Raw genomic sequence first — 23,573 nt, forward strand, 5'->3', positions numbered from 1 at the left:
TACAATGCACCAGGTTAATGTTTACATTAAGAATTGATCCCCCAAAAGAATGTGTCTCTGGCTTTGAACAAGCTAGCGCGAACCGCTGATTAGCTTAACGCTTGGCTTTCGGGGCCCTGGTAGAGTAAAAATAAATCGCTATTTTATACCACTAACAATGCTCAAAATAGCACCACACTTCCACGGTAGCATAATGAGGCTCCCTACATGAGAAAGACATTACCTTCGTGTATACAGCCAGGCGCCATCTTGGGAAAACAGTCATGACCAGTCGAACCACGAACTGGTCATGACTGTTTTTCCAAGATGGCGCCAATTAAACTGTCTGTACACTTTCAAAGTTCTCAATGCTTCGGTTTACATGTAGGGACCCTCATTATGCTACCGTGTAGAAATATTGATTTATTTTTACTCTACCAGGGCCCCGAAAGCCAAGCGTTAAGCTAACCAGTGGTTCGCGCTAGCTTGTTTCAAGCCAGAGACACCAAGATTAGCATGATAACATATCCCAGAGAACAGTCGACTCGGTACACGTTATTAACCCCTAGATTCATTTTGCGCCGGAATTGTCCTTTAACAGGACTAACATGAAAGCCATTGAAAAGGCTTATATAAAAAGATCACTTAAAGATCGATTTTAATCGGAAAATCCATTATTTTTAACCCAGCCCTATAATCCATAGTCAGTGTGTTAGCTACACTCTCCCAGTTTGGAGAAGCAGGCAGGAGTACCGACACATCAAAATCTATATCAGTTTCAGGGTACTCTATATTTAGAGTATTTTCAGAGCTTCGCCTTGCTGTCAGACGGCCCTTTATGACGGGCAACTGAAGCCGTTACCTCTGCTCTCTTCTAAGCCACTAGACTCCTTTGACAAAAACATACATCGACTTAATTTTACCTCGCAGAACACGGGAGTTGCCGCTCTACCGCTGCCTCCATCGGTTAGTTTGATTGCGAGGTAAAACTACCGTTTGAGTCTGGTGGCTTTGAAGAGAGCCGAGATAATGGCTTCAGTTCCCCGTCGTAAAGGGCTGTCTGATGACAAGTTAAAAGGGTGAAAATATTTTTCTGCGTGCATTGTTGAAACAGGAGTGTGTCGACCACCGAAATCTGAACTATACCTTCATATCTATTATACGTATCCCTGAAAATACAGAATGTGAAAATGTATCAAAATAAGCTCGCTAAAGAGTTGTGAAATCTTTAAAAGTTCTACTTTTGATCAGTTTCAGTGCAGTTACAAAGAAGCTTCTTTTCTCTGTGTGCCTTCTACCAGCAGTATTCAACCTTTTGGTTTTCATCTCTCCTCTACCAAAGTTTAAATGTCTTTCATCCTGCAAATATACCGTACTTTAAAAAGTCAGTTTCAAGAGAAGTAATCTGCCAGTAGGGTGGAGGGCTTGAGATTCCAGGCTGCGTGATGCTGCTATGATGTTTGTCCGCAGCAAAACCAGTTGTTATAAGCTGCTGTACTACGGTTAGTTTTGTATTAATGTTAGATTTTATTTATTTTGAGTTTTATTCTGAAAACAGTGGTAGCTAAGGAAGTGTTTGCAGTCTGTGAATTTGGGGACTTTTAGCTTTTTGAACAGTGTTGTAAAACTAATGAAAAATGTGTCAGTGTTGAAACCAGAAAGTTTTTTTATTATGTATTTTCACACTTGGTTTGAAATAAATGATTAATTTCAAAACGTTAGACTAAGTTATTTTTGTGAGGCGATTGAACTCAAAAGTTTAAGAACAAAATGCATGTTTATTTGTTCTAATTTTGCAATTGATTCAAGCACTATATAAATAAGTAACTTTATAAATAACTTATAGTGCTTGAAGGCACATATTTTACCTGAGAAATCAGAAAAAACTAATCTTATTACAAAGTCCACCAACAAGGTTTTTCTGGAGCTTTCAGCCTCGTCTTGTGGCCTTCACTAGAGAATAAAGTTAGCGCAGTTGTCACAGAGACACTTTTAGTTGTACTCATGTGATGATCATGTTCTTTGAACATGCTAATCAAACTGCTCACGGCCAATTAAACTTTACAAATACAGTGCTCAGCATAAGTGAATACACCCCTGCTAAAGCTGACTAAAAAGAGGAATAATGCTGCGTTCCAGGCAACCCGTAACTCGTGTTTTCACATCCTCCCTACCAGTGAAGGGGCCCTGGAACGGCAGTCAAACCGTAACTTACTACCCGTGTACTCCCAGTTACGTTTTTTGACGTCACACACACAAACAACAATGGCGACCCCCGTTGAGGCTGTACAAACGCTGTTTATTAAAATTATTAAAAGTGATAAGTAGAAATAAATAGACATAAATAGACAACGTAAAGTAACCTAGATAGCTAAAGTCAACGTTAGGTAGCCGCTAGCTAGAAGGGTTTGTGGTGACTTTGCCTGGAACGCTACCAACTCGTGAGTCGTGACTTGAAGTCGTAACTTACGGGCTAAAAACTGTTTCTGGAACGCAGCATAAAGCCAGTTATTTCATGGATCCAGGATACTATGCATCCTGATAAAGTTCACTTGGCCTTTGGAATTAAATTGGCATGCTTTTATTTCAGTGGGGATATTTTAATTCCAAAAGGCCAAGGGAACTTTATCAGGATGCATACTATCCTGGATCCATGAAATAACTGGCCTTTAAAAATAAAAAAAATCTGCCTGCCTCTATGGGAATTTAACATAGGGGTGTGTATACTTATGCCCCCTGTATTTTAAGGAAGAACATTTATTTATTTACGATACATTATTCATTCACAAAGAAAATTGGTGTCCGTAAAGTTTGAATTTTTCCTCATTTTTTTAATTAAGGCATTAAGATCAATTTCCAAAAGATGTTTTTTTTTATTCCACCTTTTAGTAGTTTAGCATGGGTGTATTCACTTAGGCTGAGCACTGTATACAGCAAAATGTTTTTCCAAAAGATTAAATATTTTGGTTTTCTTGTTAATTCACAAAGCTGTTTTTACCTCAGCAGCAGTTTTACATGTTCCCCCCCACTTGAAATGTACATATGACTAAATTGACTTCATACCGATTAGAAAACATACATTTGTCTCATGTAACCGGGGAAACTAAACTGTAGTGTGAGCGTGGCCACAGAAATTATACGTTAAGAAATGCGGCTGCTCCGAAATTTAAATTTGCATCATCTTTACCAAGAACAGGGATCATTAAACATCCGTCTGTCGGATCAAGTGTATGTGGATCAAAATTAGGTGTGAAACATGACCACATCTCGCCTTTTTCACAGAAGATATTTTGACATTTCAAAGTTAAGAAAGCACAGGTGGAGATAATAAAGGCGTTATCAGCGACACCTGTGCTTTTGCAAAAATCGTCGGTCAGTAAGCTTTATGTATTTATGTCTTTGCAAACCCAGATTAACTCCCATTAAGCAACTCGTTGACTTTAAAACACTACAATGACAGACAAAATCAAAATGACTTATTTATTAAAAACAAACACTGACATTAGGGCTGGTGTGACGTTAAACTAAAATGTACAGGTATGATCAAACAAAAAACAAGAAATCAAGATAACAGAACTAGTGATGCTTCACTTATATAACGAGGCGGGATAATGTGTTAGTCATCTGGCAGGAAAAAGATAATTAAATGTACAATCACGGTATATTTAAGTACTGTAGCTTCACATGAGCATAGTGTGTTTTAATTAATTCATCAGATATCTGTAGACATTTCAAATCAACACTATCCTGATAAACGGCGATCGTTTGATTTAAAAAAAACAAATCAAGACCACACATCAACATGACAAAGCGTGAAAATACTGACATCAATAACAGAAAACACACAAAAGAGCAAAGATGGAAGGACAGAACAGGTGTGAATAGAAGTTACAGAACACGGACCAGCTGCAGGTATAGACGTTTCGCATTCAGTCTGCTGCCGCTTGCTGGCTAACACCAACAGAGCAATCTTCACAGTTTGATACATCGCCAACTTTGTGCGGTTGTTGGAAATAAACACAATTTGGCCCGAGACAAAAACAAAATCCTTTTAAATTAAGTTTTTTATTTTTATTTTTTTAACAGTGTTAAAAGTCGAACCAGCAGCGTCCAAACGGGATACCTTTCCAGTGTCCGATCACCAGTTAGGACCTACGGATAGTAAAGACAGAGAGATAGAGCCGAGGTCAGAGAAATCTAGTACACAGGTAGAAACAATATTTAAAAAAAAAAAAAAAAAAAAAAAAAAAAAAGAAAAGAGGATTGGACCGGTGTAAAGAAAAAGGTTTAACGACCAGAATCTACCAGACCGAATGACAACGCAGATTTTAGTGGAACTTAAATGCATGCGCTGCTCTCTGGGGCTCCGAAAACGGGTGTTACAGGCAACAGAAGCATCGCTGCATGTGACGCTAGTTGTTGAGAACCCTTCTGCGATCTAGTTCTTCTTTTTGTGAGTTAAGTGATTGTTATTATATGTTCAATAAATTATTTAAAATTTGACCATATGGTCCTAGCAATGAAACCAAGTTATTGAACCAATCTGAGGGAACGTTGCATCACAGTGAAAGGAATCTAAAGGAAAATAAATTAATAAAATCAGTTTGTGCAACAATCTCAACAGTGAAACCAAAGAGTCTTAAACAAACATTTAAAAACACAATTAAAGCAAATAAGTTGAGTTAATACAGTGAAATGTGTTAATTCAGTTTTTGTTGTGTTGTTTTGTGACTGGTAAGGGGGAGAGGTGGAAGGGAAGAGTTGAAATGAACAAAACAAAATTACAAAAATAAAATTAAACAAGCCGTTCTTTAATGATTTCTTTGATTAAATTTGTGCTTTTTTTTTTTTTTTTTTTTTTTTTTTTTTTTAAATCGATTCAGGCACTGTTTAGGCACCCACACAGTTTCAAAATGACCGTTTTATTACTGGTATTGGAAAAAACCCAAAGGATACCCAACCCTAGTGAATAGGGGGAAAGACGAGGTGAGAAGATGGGATTTGGATCAGCTTGGGTATGGTTAGAAGCTGAACAGTGAGAATTAACTCCTTGAAACGTGTCTGGTCAAAAGTAAAAAGGAATTCCACTTCCCAACCGACCTCAACGTGAGGCCGCCAAGACAAAAGAGGCTGTTACACAACGGGAGTTCACCACAGAGTAAACCTGACTAAATGTGTCACGCTGAGCCTGAGAGAGCAGCTGCACGCAAGGAGGGACTGAGCCGCCAGCTGCCCGCCAAACAATTAATACTTTGGCCTGTGGCAGCAAAGTGGGGCTGTACTACATTAAAGAAATTCTCGGGCAACTAACGCTCATACCATTTTTCACGTATAATCGATTAGCTGATTTAAACTACAGATCTATGAAACTGAGTTGTTATGCTGTAGACTAGAATCTAACCCATAAAATGTATATGATTATTCCTTCAGCGTGCTAACAGAAGACAAAAAGAGGGAAATATCTATCTCTTTAGCTGCTAAACGCTCCACAATGTAATTGTAATTAACGGTAAAGTTGCAGCCGGACAGATAAACAATGATCTGAAACAATAACCTGGGGATAGGGCTGGGCATCGTTCAAAATCTTTCAATCCGGTGCCAATTTCGATACTCAGTTTAAATGCTGGTTCCTAGGGCTGGGCACCGAATGTCGATACTTTTATGGCACAAAAAAAAAAAAAAAAAAAAAAAGTAACGAAAAATTATTAATCTTTCGGTGCCAAAAGCGTCTGAACGCGTAAGCGCAAGCTTATCTGTCCTCTCTGCATACTGAGAGAGCAGAGCTCCAACTGACCCACACACACACACACACACACACACACACACACACACACACACACAGTAAACTACGTCGTTGGCTCTGTAGTTTTGCTGAAGTCACGGCAATGCCGATAAAATGGTTTCAAGTGTGGTTACAGTTTTTCCAAACTTCACGCAGACAGCGTTTGCTGCGACGATATATTAATGGAGAGGCGAAAGCGGTCGCGTTGCTGTTGATGTTACACTTCCTCTTAGACAAGCAGGCACAACGGTGGTTTCTCTGCCCTGGTGACCGACTGACAGGCTGAGGTTGTAAGGCAAGGCAACTTTATTAATGTTACTCTGAGTGAGCAGTGTTACCAGAATTTCTACATTTTGATAACGGTTTTGATTCACAATTAAGTTGGAAAATAAAAGTTTTGCGTTTAATGTATTTTTGTTGATGTTGAAATGGATTTTAAAACATATGGTAACGAAAAAAAAGTATCGTTAGGAACCGGCATCGAAAGGTTTTGAACGATACCCAGCCCTACCGGTTCCCAACAATACTTTTCTCGATACCATAGGCACCTCTCCGTGTGCGTGTGTGTGTGTGTGTGTGTGTGTGTGCTCTGCTCTGCTCTCGGTCAGTATTGTCGACCGGTGTGACAGTTGCTGAGGCGTCGCTTCACTCGCTGGTTGAGCCAACCCCCTTTGTGCCCTCCCCTCAGCAACCCCCGGCCCTACTGTGCCCTACTGCCGTACGGACAAACACTAGTTGCCCGTCAGCGGGGCGGATGTTTTGGTCTATACTAAAAAGGAGTTGCTTTTTGACCCTTCCCTGATTGATTAGTTTTTAGAGACACACACGCCCTCCGTTGAGGAGAGACCCTCGCCCGGATCAGGGAACCCGGGGGCGAGGCAAGAGGCTAGACACACTACTCCAGACATCCCCAACTCACGGGCTCTTGTCTCCCCGTTTCTGAAAAGCACTGCCCGAAGGGGATCTTTACAACCAAAGATTTTTCTTTAGTACTCACGGTCTTTGGCCGTTCCTCCCAGGGTCACCGGAGGTCCCTTCCTTCTCAAGGACGCCCGCTTGCCCTCCTTGGTCGCCGGACTGAGAGAGGCGGTGCTCAGGGGCTCTGACGTGCGCGTAGGGAATCGCACTCCCACTAGGAGATGAGAGGAGGTCTGCGAGTCCAAGTCGATCCCCGCCGGGCCGCAACTCGCCACGGGCGGTTAAAGAGGAGTCTGACCTAACCCCTCGTGAGGGGAAACCCTCCCCGCTTGACAGCGGGTACAACGAACCCAAAGAAATACGGCACTGGCAAAGGTTTGGTCCCCTAGCTCAAACAGAGCTCAGGTGGTTTTATTATCTTGTGACAAAAGCAGAAATTAAAAGCAAGTGGTCCTTTACAAAATAGAAATAGGGCTTCTGCTTAGCAGAGGAATTTAAAGCCTTTTTTCTTTTTTCTTTCCTCCCTCCACTGCACCCCAGTGAGTGCAGGGGACCTCCTCTCTGGCTGTGAGCGGCAAAAATATAAATCTTTCCCAAGGCAGCAGAAGGCGCCGGGAAGAAGAAGAGAAGAGCGCTTCTTGGCAAAAACACTAATATTTAAGCACGAAAAAACATTTACTCCTCCCAAAGTTATCAAGGGGGATGTGCTTTATGTACTTTTTTGTCCTTGTAATGTAGGAAACGCTCACAGACAACTTACAGGAAAAGAATCAGAAAAGCTTTATTGCCAAGTACGTTTACACACACACAAGGAATGCGTCTTGGTATCGTAGGTGCATGTCACATTAAGCAACATGCACAGACACACCGAAACTTAATGAGCCGTCGTGTGATGTGTATAGCAGCACGTGTGTTTCAGGATGTACACACACAGGGATGTGCGCCCCCCCAAGGCCTCTGTTCTCTGCCTGTACTCTCTTATCTCTGTCTGGCTGTTCTCCTCCACTCCTTACAATTCTCAATGAAAGCTTTCGTTGTCATAGTGTAGAAACAGATCAGTATGTAAGTAAAAACAGATTAATATGTAAGCAAGATATATATGTTTTTTGGGGGGTTTCCAAAACACACACACTCTAAGCAATGATATAGGTATTCTGTTAATACTAACAACGTTGTATATGCTGTAAAGCAAGGAATGATAGGGATTCTGCTATTTCTTTGTTTTTGGATTTCCAATTCGAACATTCGTTCAACATCCCCCTGGCAGTGTTCAAATGTTATTATAGTCCAGAATTATTGCCAAGGGGTCCTGACTACAGTTCGTCAGAATCAGGAACGTGTTGCTGGTTGCGTTGAACACGTGCCAATGTTTGTCAACAGGAATGCATTCCCCGTCCTCATTCAAGAAATCAGAATTAATAGTCTTCAGATGAGTGGAATTCTTGACGAAGTAATCCAGATTCTCCGTGGAAGGTTCTACCGTCCACTTGTGTCGGAACCGTCCCAGTTTCACGTGTGTGAAATACTTCCACATAGTCGGGTCACCAGTTGCACGCGGGTGAACCTTAGTTTTCTTGCGTTTTTCCCCCACTCGACCATACTGGTAGATCCTGAAGGATGATTCCTCTGGTGTCTGAGGGTCAGGGGTCGGCACAGGGGCAGGAGTATCTTTTGGTTCCACAGATATCTGGGAGTTTGGGACCGGTGTAGGAACAGAGGTCCCCTCAGGTTCCTCCGGTTCAGTCAGAGTCCCTGTAGACACTTTGACAGGGATGGTAGAAGGGATTTGAGTCTGAGTATTCTTTTTTATGAACCCTTTACAGGCTTGGATCATAACCTCCCCAAGCACAACCTGTACACCGTGCCTGGCTCCCCGGGTTTTGACCTTAATCACCTCAGGGTAGGCCTGAATCATTCTAGTCTCCTGGAAGGCCAAGGCCTGGCACGGGGGATCCCTATCAAACAAATCCGGGGCCCTGCAGCACCTGGGGTACGTGTGAGGATCACATGTTATGAAGCCTGAATTGGAGCCTTTGCAACAGCCCCCAAGCATCCAACTGTGGTCACATCGTCCCACCGTTGCTCTGGTGGCCACGGTATCAACACATTGGTTGTAGAAAGTAAACCTAGCATTGGATCCCGCAGTGGACACAATGTCCGGGGTATGTAATTCTCCCATTTCAAAATGCCATTAGATCGTTCATCATCGTTTTTACCCACGTACTGGACTCCTCTACAGTCGACCGACAGCAGAAATCGGTATCTAGGTTTTATCGTAGCCATCTTGGGTGTGTCTCTTTCTAAGCTGTAGTTGAGTAATATGCACTGGGTATTTATAACCCTTTAGTACCACTAGGTTGCTAGGTAGCTGAAAATGGACTACCCCCACTCCCTGAAGCTTTGATTTAACGCCTGCTTCAGTCTTTGTGTAATCCGAGTATATCCAGACCTCCACCCCGTCCTGAAAGACAGGAGAGGAATCGGTTACTTGTTTTGGTTTATAATCTGGATTTACATATTCCTCCTGACCCTCCTCTGGGAGGAGTAGGTAGAAGGTAGATCCCCCATAGATGGGTAGGATGTCACTTATCCATCATACTAGGTCGGTGGCAGTGACCCCCCCCCTATCCCTTCCTTCCTCTGAGGTTAATTGAGATACAGCCCTATAGCCTATCCCCTTTGCAGAGGTCAGACAATCAAGCGCCTGAAAGTTTCCTTTCTTACACGCCGGTTTAGCCTGCATCTCTGTGAGGTACTCCCTGCCTATCCAGACTACTAGCTGTTGTTCATAGTCCGGTAGAGGCTCCCTCCTCATATGCGATTTGAGGCATTCTGAGGCAAGCACGTATGTGCCACTATTCTGAGGGCATCCCTCTGGCCCCCGCATGTGAACTACGGTCCTGTGCCCAGCACCCCGTCTCCGGTTCCGCTGGATATCTCCCTTCCTTGGCTTCCTGAAGCAGAGGAACCCCCAGATAGCACTACGGCCCCTCTGAGGTCACTTGGGCACTTGGACTGAATCTGTCTGAACCACCCTGCTGTCTTCCTTGGGTTCCAGTCCGCTGGCTTGGGTTGTCCCCGCCTGCGTCTCTGGAATTCCCTGGAAGGTACACGGGTTACTGACCCTGCCTGCAATCACCCTGTAAGGGTGTCTAGCGAATGCTACACCATTATAGAGTATTCTGTAAAGGTAGATTTCATCCTCTGGGTCGTAGAATTCTGACGCTAGCCTAGTCTGGTCTGACTTTGCGCTAAAGCAGCAGTGTACTCCTTCCCCGTGTGTTCCTGTTGTGCTGTGCGCCTGACGTACTACGGTGCCATCAGGTAAGGCCTGTGCTGGTACCCAGTCACATGACTGGGGGATTCCCCCCGCTAAGAGCCGGTACGCAGAGATCCGGGTGTGCCTACTTTTCCTAAAAGGCTGTAGCTCCTCTACTTACCCCCACCCAGTAGCGTAAATAGATTCGCACGGCGCGCTACTTTGAACTCTAGAGTATAAAACTTTGACCTCCGGATGTATGGATGGCCCCTTAAGTTTGAACCTCTAGACCGTTATTAGACTGTATTTTGCTGCTAAGAATTAATCCGTTTTGATTCTTCTAGTTAAAATCGGATTTTAACTTTACGTTACGGTGCTTAATTTGTCGCCCCTTAGCACTAAAACGGTCCGGGGCGGATGTTTTGGCCTATAATATAAGGAGTTGCTTTTTGACGCTTCCCTGATTGATTAGTTTTTGGAGACACACACACCCTCCGTTGAGGAGAGACCCTCGCCCAGATCAGGGAACCCGGGGGCGAGGCAAGAGACTAGACACACTACTCCAGACGTCCCCAAATCACGGGCTCTTGTCCCCCTGTGTATGAAAAGCACTGCCCGAAGGGATCTTTACAACCAACAATTTTTCTTTAGTACTCACGGTCTTGTTCTCTGCCTGTACTCTCTTATCGCTGTCTGGTTGTTCTCCTCCACTCCTTACAATTCTCAATGAAAGCTTTCTTTGTCATATAGTGCAGAAACAGATCAGTATGTAAGCAATATATATATGTTTTTTTGGGGGGGGGGGGTTTTCAAAACACACACACACACACACACACACACACACACACACACACACACACACACACACACACACACACACACACACACACACACACACACACACACAGCAATGATATAGGTATTCTGTTAATACTAACAACGTTATATATGCTGTAAAGCAAGGAATGATATGGATTCTGCCATTTCTTTGTTTTGGGGTTTTCAATTCGAACATTCGTTCAACAGTATGCAGAGAGGACAGATAAGCTTGCGATTTTTTTCGGTGCCATAAAAGTATCGACGTTCGGTGCCCAGCCCTACCTGGGGATTCCACCGCCATGGTTTTGGAGCGTCACAGAAGCAGCGCGTCTTGCCTGCCCGACTTGCAGATTTTGTTGTTTTGGTTCATTTTTCCTGGATATTTGTTCTTCTACCATAAAAGTCTACAAAGTAAATAGTTACTTTAATTTAGTCCAGTTATGAACGACACAGATGAAAGATTTGTGGCCGTGTTTTAGTTGTTACAGTAGTGTAGTGATGCGATATACCATCGGGAGTCTTCACAGCGTGTTTATTTTGAAAATTGACCGGATGCTCTAGCACTTCCACTTCCTGTCTGGCCTGTCGAAAACCACGTGGCTCCAAAATTAAAACCTGCTTCTGGGACACGGTGCGTCGCAGCTTGCCTAATCACAAGCATTGTCTTTAGTGGTCGTGATTGCTTTTAGTATTACAAAGTTTGCAGGGGTGTCTAGTTACCTGCAGCGGTGTTGCGGTTGTTTGGTCGCCTCATTGGTCCGAGCTGGTTGACTGGTCGTGTGTTCCTTCGTTGGGAGGCAGCATTCGGCCTGTACGGAGCTCCTCTCCTTGGTCCCTAAAGGAGGAGAGACAGGTTAAAGATTCACTTTGAGCTCTTAACACGTAGTCTCCGTCAGATTAAAAGTTCTCTTTAATGCTCACCATGTTGCCCTCTCGTCTCCTGCTTTGCTCCTCTGGCCAGTTGGAGAATCCTTCGTCCTCCATCTGAGACATTTCATCCTTGTCCCTATATGCTAACCCCGTCGCGCTGACAGAAACATGAACACAATGTACAGAAAGTTTAAGTTGGTATATGCTAAGAGAATACTTTACATGCCGGTTTTATTTGTACTGAGTAAATGTACTCTGTTGCTTTCCACCACTGATATGTCATCTTGATTTATCATCTTATATTAACAGTGCGTTAGTCTTCAGACACTTTGTAATATTTTCTGCTTTGTGAAATACCAGTTATTACATTTATCAGAAAAAAGGTATTTAAAACTCAGAATATAGTAAGTTTGGTAATATTACGTGCAGGGTTTTCATGTCCAAATCTATCCAACTTCACATTCGAAGCACTCTGGAGGTTTATTACCACAATGTAAAGTCTGATAAATACAGAGCAGGAAGAAAAAGGAGTTTAATCTCACCTGATTGGACCCAGGGGGCGCGGTGACATATTGTTCCCTGATATTGTGACTTTCACCCCCTCCAGCCTCTCCTGTCTCCTCCTCTCCAGGTCGTGCCTCAGGTCCCCCGGGTCTCGAACCGGCTGTCATCACATCATCAATAATATCAATAAAAAACACATATTCAGATAGAAATTTATCCGCAAAACCAATGAGGCCATTTTATCAACGGTCTCTACAGTGTAGTGTTTAGGATGCCAAGTATTAGATACGGAGTTTGTTTATGCACCTGCAAGGGTCCTAGTCTGGAGAACAGAGGCTCGTCGTCATCGTCAAGCAGCGAGTTCATGTTTAAGCTGAAGCCTCTGCAGAATAAGACATACACATACAGTAATCACTATCACCTGAATGAATGCAGCACATTTTAAAAACAAAACTACAAGATTAACACATTTCAAAACTACAAATGTAACAGTAAATAATGCAATTTAAAGTACAAACAATACAGAATGACAAATCCAAATTAAACAATCAAAATCAAAACTAGGAGCGACATTACTAGAAGAGTTCTGAACACGGGTTTAGGAACCAGAAGAACACCCAAGGATCACAGGCTCTTTTACAGAAAGACACTGGTCTCTTTTGACAACTTAAAAATTAGATAATAAATCTGTATTTTGCTCAAATTTACCAACATTATCCCTGACATATGATGTCAAGACTGTTCTTTATAATTGTCAACGCAGCCAATAGAACCCAGATTCAAAGAGATGCCGATTCCTACGGGACTAATATTATCACATAACCTGTGTGTTTGGTGAAATATGGTCGGTAAATTGCGATGGAATTTTTACTTTACAAATTACAGACATGGTAGATTAGCACAGACAAGATCACAGACAACCTCTATAATTATTACAAATTAGGGATTGACCGTTTCTCAGGGCAGATACCGATTAGTAGTTAATGAAACAATCGATATTTGGAGCAGATATGCATTTACAGTGAAAATCTATAAGTCAAAGTTAGGATTTTGGAATGTTACAAACTCAAACACTTTATTTAAATGATTCAAGCTATTATTTAATAAATTAAAAACTTTCAACATAATACCCAGTAACAGAGAGTCAGATAATGTTGTGGGCGGGACATTAAGTCAGACTCAGTGGAGAGTGAAACCGAAGCAGAGGTACAGACACAGCTGTAGCAGAGCCAAACACTTTTAAATTTATTAACTTTATCAGATATCAGGCAAAAAAAATGTGTACTTTTGATCTCCAAGTTTAAGAAAACTTGGATATTCAGCTCCGTCTGGACAGGATTATGATTACAGGATATATGATCATGCAATAACTACCATTAGAACCACTTTGATCACCAAAAACAACAAACACTATGCCCGTCTGTCACTTTTCAACGTACCGGTTTGAACTGAACCTCTCATCCAACGTCAGCTCCTCCGTGTCTTCTTCAGAGTAGCCGCCTTGTTGGGGCGCTGAGAATCGCTCATTCAGGTTGACCCCATCATTTCTGAAATACTGCTCTGTGAATTCAGAAAAGAAACACTTTAACAACCTAAATATATCAAGTATTTGTGGTTTAATCACAATCCAACTGCATGCCAAGAAACACTTTTATGATTTGTGTGTTTATCCAAACGTGAATTTCTTTTCACACAGTTTACACAAAAAGCACAAATTCAATTCTGTAAAGCAGTGTAACATTTTATCAGGATGTGACCCACGGTAGAGCGTTTCACACATTGTAAAACAGGTTAATAACTAACTGTGTACTGATCAGACATACTCTGCCAATTTGAATGCCAAAAATAATGTTATCAAACAGATTTCACTGCTGCAGGAAACAGCTGCTCTTGACACTAATTTTAAGATTTCACAACTTCCTCCTGAGCCCCAGGAGAGATCAGTGTATGAGCTAGAGCCGGCCCTCTATTAAACTAGACTGTGCAATGTTATTTAGATGTAAACTTTGGCATAAATGAATAAACAAAGCATTGATTTGTTTGACTTGTAAAATGTTATGTTCGAGATCTTGAATCCAAATAGAGATTAAACTCGTTTGTTCCCATTTGTGGTATGTTTTATGGTCTTAAACACACAACAGAGATGTGTGCGTGCTGTGCTGACCTTTGACTTGGTGCACCAGTGTGATGATTTCCTGGGCAAAAGTCCCAGTGTGCATGGCGTTCTCCCGGTACGTCCCAGAGTGCTCCAGCATAGGCAGGAAGTCCAGACGCTGGCGACCCACGTTGACCAGGTCTAAAGAGAGCTGCCTGTCCGAGGAGTAGCACAGCGAGCTGCGGAGGAGATGAAAAAGAATGAAACCAATCCAAGAGGTAAAACATGGTTCCCATTAGGATGAGCTCTTACCTGAATTAAGTACACAGAAGATGCGTTTTATTTACCAGTTCTGAAATTTTCACAACACATAGAAGCTGTTAGCTTAAACTGCAATTCATGCTTAGTTTCTACAGGAGGAAACACTGCATTACTCTAAAGTAATTTTACAGTTTTAGTGTTGTGAAAAGTTACCTAACTTGCTCTGTGTGGACGTTTAAACATCCGGCACGAGGACTGATTTACTCCTTTTAAAGTCTCTTTTCCACTTATTACTGTAGCTAGTAAAAACTGTTTAAATTCCTGATAAACTGAATATATTGTACTCAGTTTGAGCATATATTTGTGTATTTTAGCCAAAATACATAGTTTTAAAAAGGACTGTCTCCATCACATCTGGGAAAAAAAAAAAAAAAAAAAAAAAAAAAGATAAATAAAGTCTTTACCTTACCCAACTTACCTTTACCTTTCATGAGTTCCACGACTGACAAGGTTTACAATAACTATGTTGAATAAAAAAAGGGGATGTTCACCCCTGAAAGTACACCAAATCGTACAAATTCATAATCTTTTTATGAGGGTTTAGGGAGGTTTAGAAAGGCTTAAAAAAGGTAAAGCCGGAGGAGACCAAGATACCCCCTCTCTTTCAAACAGACAGATGAGTTCTAGGCTGGGTGAAAGTTCACACTTCTTTTCGCGTTTGATCCATTAAATCTTCCGTTTGGCATCTTTACTTTGGTTCTCACTTCAGCAGATATACATTCGGTGGACTCCAGTCATTTAGTTTGAATCCCCCATGGAAAACTTGACATTTTTATCACCCATCTTGTCTGATCTAGATCTGTGATCTTTGTTCAAACTTGCCCCACAGTTTCTCCAGGATTTAACAGATCCTCTTTTACCTTTTGGAGCCACTTCTTTTTTTACCAGAATCTATTATGTTGTTCATGTCAATTTCTCCTCTTTGCTGATGACACCTTACATTTCTCCATTGATGAGCATGGATAATTCATGACTTTAAAATATCTCTTCATCCGGTTTGATGCTGTGAAAGTTGACAGCTTCAATCACTCCCTTTCACAGCACTTGCGTTTATGTTCCTGGCTTGCATTTATCCTTTTTTCAGATTGACAAGATTTACATTTATGGCTTCAATTTGTGCACACAGCACTCATTATGGTTCAACTTCCTCCATCTTCCAGATATGTGGATGCATAGGTTCATTGCATTGATTTCTGATTTTCCCAGCACTGAAGATGCTGCAATTTCTCCTTCATCAACATTCATATTTATCTTCAAGGCTTCAATTTCATTTCTCCTTGTAACAGCACCAATCTTTTCTCAACTTCTTAGCATTGATTTTTTTGTTGAAGGCGCCAATTTCTCCTCCTTTCAAGAGGATTAATATTTATTCTCATGGCTTTTTTCTCTCCTTTTGATGGCCCCGATGAGGCTGCTATCCATTGGTTGAATACATATATCATCATGATTGTAATGTTCATGGCTTTAATTTCTCAATTTATCTGTATTGGGGACATCTATGTTCTTGGCCTCATCTTCTCCTTTCAACCACATTAATGCTTTGATTTCTCCTTTTAACAGCATTGATGTTTACGTTCAAACTTCAATTTCTTCTTTAAACCGTGTGTATTCATTCTTAAGTCAGTAAAGTATGGCTGGGGCTGTCAGGTTTGTCTTCTTTACCAGCTTCTCTGACAAGAAACTGAGATCCACAGCTCAAATTCTTCGATTAAAAACAGCTGTAGGTGTGTTTGTTCATCCATCAATCCCTGTGGCAAGCACAGTAAAGAAAAATAAGACTCCATGTTTGTCTGAACTTGAATGCGTCTCAGCATTCGCATCGTGGACATGCTTTGAATACCGCAATAACACCTCAAACACGGTTCAGTATTTGGCCAATTAAGGCAGACCTTCATCTTATTAAAGCCACAGGCACACTTCCGATATTTCCCTCTCATCCACAAGTGGTGGGAAATCGTGCCAGAACATCCCTCCCACTGATCGTGTGCAGGTTTCCAAACATCAGATTTGGCATGTGGAGAAACGGCTCCTGTCAAGCTAAAAAATGCTCTCATCTTCCTGTGAAATACCTTGATTCATGTTGTTTAAATATTCCAAACATTTCCCCCCTTTATCGCAGACCAATCCGATTACTTTCTTCTTTTAACGAGGTCTTTCTCTGGTGGGCTCAAGAGATATTGATTCATCACAAGGCAAGCAGTGTTGCTTAATTGCCAAAAGCTTGCACTTCTTTAAATCTTTATTTGACTTCTGTCAACTGTTTGACTTCCAAGGGACTTTGTTTTCAGGAAACAGACCTGTCCTCCTTCAGTTACAGTAGTGCTGGGTTTATACTTCCTGGTCCTGCTTCACAGACCGCAATCGAAATGTCTTCAATGATTCAGAGAATCATAAACGACAACTGTGGACCTCAGCTCAACCAGAGGCAACATGTGTAGCATCATTAAGGAGGTGGTTAAAACACAAATGTGCATTATAGAGATCGTCACATTTAGAGAGCTTTAAACATATGTTTTTCCATTTTCAGTCGAAAACAATCCAAATCTTTGCATGATGTCTTACCAAGACAACCTAACTGAGTGATGGCATACTGCAACATCCCTTCAAACATACTTCTCTACATTATTGTAATATGTTTGCAGGGTGTGTCCTTTCACAGCTGCTTTTAGGAAAGCAAGAGAGCAACAAAGAACCAAGGTCTGGTTCTGATCCTTTTCAATATGGTCTTTGAGACGATTCTTGCTCCGGAGAAGTCCACAGCATCTGTGTGATGGTCCACTTCTGCTGCCAAACCCCTCTTCACTCACACCGGCATGATTTCAAAGTCTTGTTTCTTCTGCGATTTGCCATGGTGTGTTGCTGTTTCTGAATACTGTTAGAACCACCTTCTTCGCCTCTTCAATCTGCCTCCAGGCTTGCTTAGATTAAAAGGCAAAAATACGGAGGACATTTGATGACAACATGCTCACTCACTAGCTCTTCTGCTAGACATCATCAGGGGTTCCCTTTATTTACTTTAATATGTCCAAATGATCTTCAATAATTGATTTTTCAGTCATTCTTTTGATTTTGGAGGGGTTTTGCTCTCCTGTATCTTGCTTACCAGATCCTTCCATCTCATCAGTGCATTTGCATAAAGTTAATGATGACCAGTTAAAGTTCCCAGCTGGTGAGCGTCTCCTGTTATTTGTATAGAATTATGAAGGAATGATTAGCAAGTATTGCCAGCTTGTTTATACTGTAATATGGTCACTTTCCCAAAGACAACCCCCAAGCCTCGTCAGAAATGTTGAACTGGGGTTTGGATTTCTTCAGGAGGTGTGAGCCTTTCCTTGGCTCTGTGCATATCTTCCTGGTGTCAATCCATACGTTTTCATGTGAGGGCGACTCAGTTTCAGATGAGAGAGTGTAGTTAGAAACTTCTGAGAGGCATCCTGATCGTAAGATGCAACATCAAATCTGGTAGATAATGGTTAGCAGTGCCTTACAGTATCCATGAGGGAACACATTTTAAGCAGATCTACAAACTGCAACACAACACAATCCAGTTCAATGACGATGTAGGTTGTGTGCCGTCATTTTCAACAAGCCTCCACTCTCCAAGTGGCTGTTTCTTTCTTCCTTGTTCCTTCAGCAACTTTCCATGATTTCAGAAAGAGAAGTGTGAACTTTACCCTCTCACCCTTAATAATTTTCTAAAAAAATAATATATAATTCTACCTGTTTTTGTTTACGGGTCGGCTCATGTCGACTTTGATGGTTAGCGTTTCCTCCGTTACAACCGTCATGTTGTTGGTCTTCTGATCGTTCCATGCTCGCTCCCTCTGACGGGGCATTTTGGGGTCTAAGTCATCCCTCTGTAGGTGCCGGTCCAAACTTCCAGGCCTTTGAGGTTCCCACTGTTGAAGTCTGTCTTCTTCTGCCCAGTCAGGCTCCCCTTCGATTGGATCCTCGTAAGAATCTTCCCTGAAGGCTCGGTACCCTGGTCTTTGCTCTTCTTCAGGAAGATCTTGGTATCCTTGGGAGGACTGCTGTAAGCGTGGTTGATTTCTGGGCGGTCCAGTCCTTCCACCCTGTCCGCGATTGAACTGCCCTCTCCCTGGGCGAACACCACCCCTCCCCCTGTTGTTCACAGGAGCATCCCGGTTACCATATCTCACAGGGTTTGGTCTATCTTGTGGCGCAGAGTTCCTCCTAGTTTCATGATAGTTGGAGTCTCCCCATTTATCTTGAAAATGGCGTCCTCTTGTGTCTTCCCGATCCTCCAACCTGCTGTCCAACGCCCTGAAACGCTCCGGAGAGGAGCCCATTGGACGAGGACTCCTCTGTCGAATAAAGTCAGGCGCAAGGTCTCCGCGATCGCCAAATTGTTCCCAACGTGACGGCTCTCTGCTGCCTGTGATGCCATGATCGTGTTCAATGACGAGTGGTCCCGAGCGGCGAACATCTCCACGGGGGAGGCTCCCCTGTGTGTCTCCTCCAAACCTATCTCTGGGTGTGTCCACTGAGTAACGCTGTTGCCCAAAGTCCTCCTCATTCCTGTACCTGTGACAGCATAAGAGGAGGTGACATGGTTCAACAATTATTCATGCTTATTATACAACTTCACATCTGGTTTTAAATGTACACTTTAAAATTAGCTTTTGAGTTATCCCACAGCCTAAACTAAATATCTGATTTGCTTATAACAAGTTTTAAAATCACTTTTGCCTTTAAAGCTGCCGTTTTAATTAACAACTAGAATGTGTTCAACATAAGACATGCAGAATTTTGAAGAAGTTGCAAAGCAAGAAAACTTTAAGCCATGCAGACTACTAGTTAGACTAGTATTATGTTTTATGGAAAATAAGTTGTAATGACAAACAGCGAGCAATTACGCTCTAAAGGAAAATTAGAAAGATGGGAATCCTCTGCATTCTTCGCTTCCTTGCGACAGTGCTGCAAAGCATTTTGCTTAAAATTTACCCAAGGTGAGTGGCGTCATCCATTTGTCTTCTTTGCCTTTTAAAGGGGGGGGTCCTCTCGTGATGTGAATCCTCTCTTCGTCTGTCTCTAATAGGACCCTGTGTGCTCCTCCTTCCTCTTTCCCTACCTGCTCCCCCTCTTTGGTCATCCAACCTCGCATTGGGACTTTGGTCTCTGAACCTCCCTCGACCCCTGCCCTGCTCCTCTCTCTTCCAGCCTATCCCCGGTTCTCTCTGCTGGTGGTCTGAGTGAGACTTCGGTGTCGGCGGCAATCTTTCCCTAGATATCCTCAGAGGCGACTGGGGCAACCTCGCTCTGTTTTCAAAACGCTGGAAGAGTTCTTTAAACCCTTCTCTGCGTCTATCTCCCCCAACTCCTCCATCATGCAGCGGGGAAAGCCTGCGGTCATCATCAAAGCCCATCACATCAAGATGGGGCGATGGTGGCCTTCTGCGATAAAACTCCTCCTGGTTTGGGTGGCGATGATGCACAAACTGATGGTCATCTGGGAAAGGAGGGGATATTCTCCGGCCTTCAGGGTACATGTCTTCCCTGGAGTAGTCCCAGTGTTCTTCAGGATCTCCTCTAGGGCGGTGGCTCCTGTCCGACGGATTCCCATCCAGTTCTGCAAGGACTTTATGAGGATCAAAGTCTGGTTCCTCCCATGGGAACCTTCTGGAAAAGTAAATAATGAAAAAAAAAAAAAAAAAAACTCACGTCACCACAGGAATCAATAAATCAGCATTCACATTAATACTCAGATCTTGTGAGACACAAATATAAAAAATGGCGATGAATTTACCTGTAACTTGGCGATCCGGGCCGTGGTCTTGACATTTTGCCAACCTTTAAGGAAAAGAGTTTTTTGTTTCAAAATTAAAGCTGCAGGAAAAATACAACACACCACAGTACAGGCAGTTATTACCCAACTACTTCATCTAGTTAAGAGAATACTTTCCTTCTTTTATTTTACAGAGTAAGACTGACGATTAACTAGACTGTCTAGTTTCTGTCAACAGTGACAAGACTCAACAACAAAAGATTCAACTCTATTGGCATCAAATTCTAGGTTTAAAAATTAACGTGTTATCTGTACAATAGAGAATGCCTGTTTTAATAAGTGAACCTGAAAAAGCTTGAAGCTGAACAGCAACAGGCTGCGTTAACGATGTTATTTGGAGATTTGAGGCTGCTCAAAAAAAAACAATAATCAAATCCAATTAGCTGTTGTCTAGGCCTGCACGATAAATTGTTATAAAATCCCGATCTCGATTTAATTTTTAAATGTCTTCGATTTAAAAAGAAAAGAAAAAAGAAATCAGTCCGTTGTGATTTGCAAGGCATACTTTGCCCTCGTTGCAGCATTGCAAAGTAACACCACAAGACTTTACCAGCACCTCAAACGTCATCACAAAGTGCAACATGATGAAGCCGTTCAAGGCAAGAGGTCCGAAAGACGTTTCATTTAGCCTATTTACAGCCATGTTCAGTGCCATATTCAGCGCAGAGCATTCTATTTTTGGTAACCTACTTTAATGGCCAGTTGAATGTTAATTCTATAAAAAGGCAAGCAGTTAAAGAGTGTGCTAAGAAATCATTCTGTTTTTGATACTGTACTTAATTGGCAATTTACAAACTCCATTTCTCTAGAAACTGAACCTGTAGCTGCAGCATGTTGACATGTTTTAAATTATGTAAAGACATGTTCAAGGAGTTCAGATAGAGCCGGTATCAGGGCCATATTTAGTTCAATATGTTAGGTCACCTACTGTACTTAAATGGCCAGTATTTACTTTATTTTCTTTATTTCTTGAAGCCTCTATGTTTACAGGCTTGTGGTGATGCACAATGTGCTATAGGTGCCAAAACAAATCTATGCTTGGTACTGCCAATTTGTTTTGTCATGATTCATGTGTGCAATAAACATTACACATTTTGAGAAAAAAATCGCGGCAGAGAATCGTGATATCAATTCTAAGCTAAAATATCGTGAGTCATATTTTTCCCTGAATCGTGCAGGCCTACTGTTGTCTCTAATATTACTCGTTGAAATGATTGTACGCTAATGAATGCGTTAATTTAATATTACAGTTTCGGCTGAATTATATCATGATATTAACTAATCTTATTGTTGTGAAAGTTATTTATTGTGTTTTTGAGTTAGCTTTCATTAAATAACGACTTTAAGTTGCTTGAGTTTTGAAAGTCTTGTATACATCAAGATGAAACCCACTTCACTAGTTTGTCATACTGTTAGCAATATCAGATTACTGGTATAAAATATGCTTATAAATATTGTGATAATTGATTTTAATCATATTGCCAAGTTCTGCCTTAATATTACTGCAGAGCTGCACTTGTTTTAGCTACTGTAGGTGAACTTAATGAACTGGCAATTGAATGCATGTCAGGGAGTCTTTCAGATTCACATTAATCTGCAGTTTATAGCTGCACAAATGAATATTAGATGCAGCTTGATCTGTAATTTTCTGTAATTGGTGGCTCTGATTTAGATGGTAATACTATAACCAAAGATAATGTATTAGCGTGATTCTCACTTGCAATGAAATGTCATGTCAAATACTACGTATATTTTTGGATGTTTACCGTTACAAACTATCATTACAACTCGGATCCCTAATCTTAGCTTTGTAGCCGCCTTGAGTGAGCACACTAACGTTAGCTAACTTTAGCTACCTACAAGCTCTGCTGAGTTTATGGGAATGGTTTTACTGATCGTGCGATAGCCCATGGTGAGTATTATAATATAATATATTCCCCAAACCGTCAAAACATAACCAAATTGTCCAAGCAAAACAGATTTAACGTATAGCTAAATGGCTGCCACTAAAGCTAACTAGCAGGTAGCTAAGGTTACGAAGTTGTCTTACCTTCGTCCTCGACACGCGCCAGGCTACCGCGACTAACGTTAGCGGAAGCAACGACAACCACACCAAAAACAAAACCCCGCAATATAACCGTTTGTAATTTTAGAATAAAGAACTATTTATTACAAGATATAACCCAAAGCTAGCTAAATACGCTGTGTTCGTCTTTAACGTCTGCAAGAAAATGGCTGTTGACGCCGCGCTGTGATCCGAACAGAACTTCCGCCACGGTCTTTTCAGAATAAAAGTAATTTAGTTTTTTTTCACAATTTGAAATGACAAAACAAACGTAACATAATCTACATTGTAGGGAGGTGCAGAAAACCCAATGGGCTTAGTTGGAGCCTCGACCTAAATAATGTTAAAATGTCTCAATATTGTAAAGAACAAAAAAATTAACATACAGAAAATATTATAACTACATCATAGTGATGGAAAAGTAATAAGAACAAAATAAGAACAACATTACCAAAAATGTAAACAGTAAATATGAGTGTTAGATGTGAATATAAATAAAAGAATACAGTTATCTCTTTGTTTATGTTATGTTTATATGACTTTAAAGTATCTATCTATCTATCTATCTATCTATCTATCTATCTATCTATCTATCTATCTATCTATCTATCTATATTTCTGTCTGTCTATGTGCCTGCCTGTCTGTCTGTTTGCCTGTTTGTGTGATATACTGTACAATAGTTTGTAATTTGTGTACTATGGTTATTTGCAAACATGTAACATAAAACAATGGATTAAGAGTATTTCCACCAGTAAAAAAAAGGACGAAAAGTTGTGAATGAGTATTATTATGACTTAAAGCTCATCATCTTGACATAGTAGGTAAAATGTTTGACTTATGTCATAAGTTTGATATAACATTTGTTCTCATTTTCTTTTCCTGGCTGAAACAGGTATATGTTCCCTGGGAAACGTTAGTAATGACTAAAGTTGGGTTTTATAAAGACCTTTGGCTCAAACATTGACAACAATGGACTTTAAAGAGCTTTTAGAGTCCAAATACTGGCTGTCCAGAACCACCAAAATACCATATTCACTACCTCTATAAAACAAATAGATGGTTTACATAGTATGATCAGTAATCAATAGATTACCTTCAATTAAATACCTGACATTGGCTCTTAGGGTAATGTCGAAATAACAGGTCACACATTT

The 23,573-nt window shown here is 41.3% G+C and overlaps 1 protein-coding gene across 2 annotated transcripts; it reads right to left on the reverse strand.

Moving 5' to 3' along the window:
• Positions 1 to 3,445: 3,445 nt before the first annotated feature.
• zgc:112982 (BCLAF1 and THRAP3 family member 3) lies at positions 3,446 to 22,601 on the reverse strand. Of its 2 annotated transcripts, none has more exons than XM_028569448.1 (11): positions 22,404 to 22,601; positions 20,315 to 20,358; positions 19,513 to 20,187; positions 18,268 to 19,092; positions 14,296 to 14,465; positions 13,571 to 13,691; positions 12,438 to 12,513; positions 12,170 to 12,291; positions 11,679 to 11,784; positions 11,478 to 11,592; positions 3,446 to 4,131 (listed from the first exon to the last, which is right to left on the reverse strand). In XM_028569448.1, exons 2-11 carry the CDS (start codon positions 20,347 to 20,349, stop codon positions 4,118 to 4,120), a joined length of 2,259 nt encoding a protein of 752 aa, XP_028425249.1. In that variant the 5' UTR covers positions 20,350 to 20,358; positions 22,404 to 22,601; the 3' UTR covers positions 3,446 to 4,117. The 2 variants fall into 2 exon arrangements, with proteins under 2 accessions (XP_028425249.1, XP_028425248.1); XM_028569447.1 differs by lacking the exon at positions 3,446 to 4,131 and adding an exon at positions 7,051 to 8,440.
• Positions 22,602 to 23,573: the final 972 nt, after the last annotated feature.

This window comes from Perca flavescens, chromosome 22, assembly GCF_004354835.1.
Source record: "Perca flavescens isolate YP-PL-M2 chromosome 22, PFLA_1.0, whole genome shotgun sequence".
Classification (NCBI taxonomy): domain Eukaryota; kingdom Metazoa; phylum Chordata; class Actinopteri; order Perciformes; family Percidae; genus Perca; species Perca flavescens.

Coding starts and splice junctions, on each gene's coding strand:
- zgc:112982 (XM_028569447.1), bottom strand. CDS start 20,349: ATGTCAAGACCACGGCCCGGATCGCCAAGTTACAG. Junction 14,466..18,267: donor CGACCCGTAAACAAAAACAG/GTAGAATTATAT, acceptor TCTCCTCCGCAG/CTCGCTGTGCTACTCCTCGG. Junction 12,514..13,570: donor GAGAGGTTCAGTTCAAACCG/GTACGTTGAAAA, acceptor CTTATTCTGCAG/AGGCTTCAGCTTAAACATGA.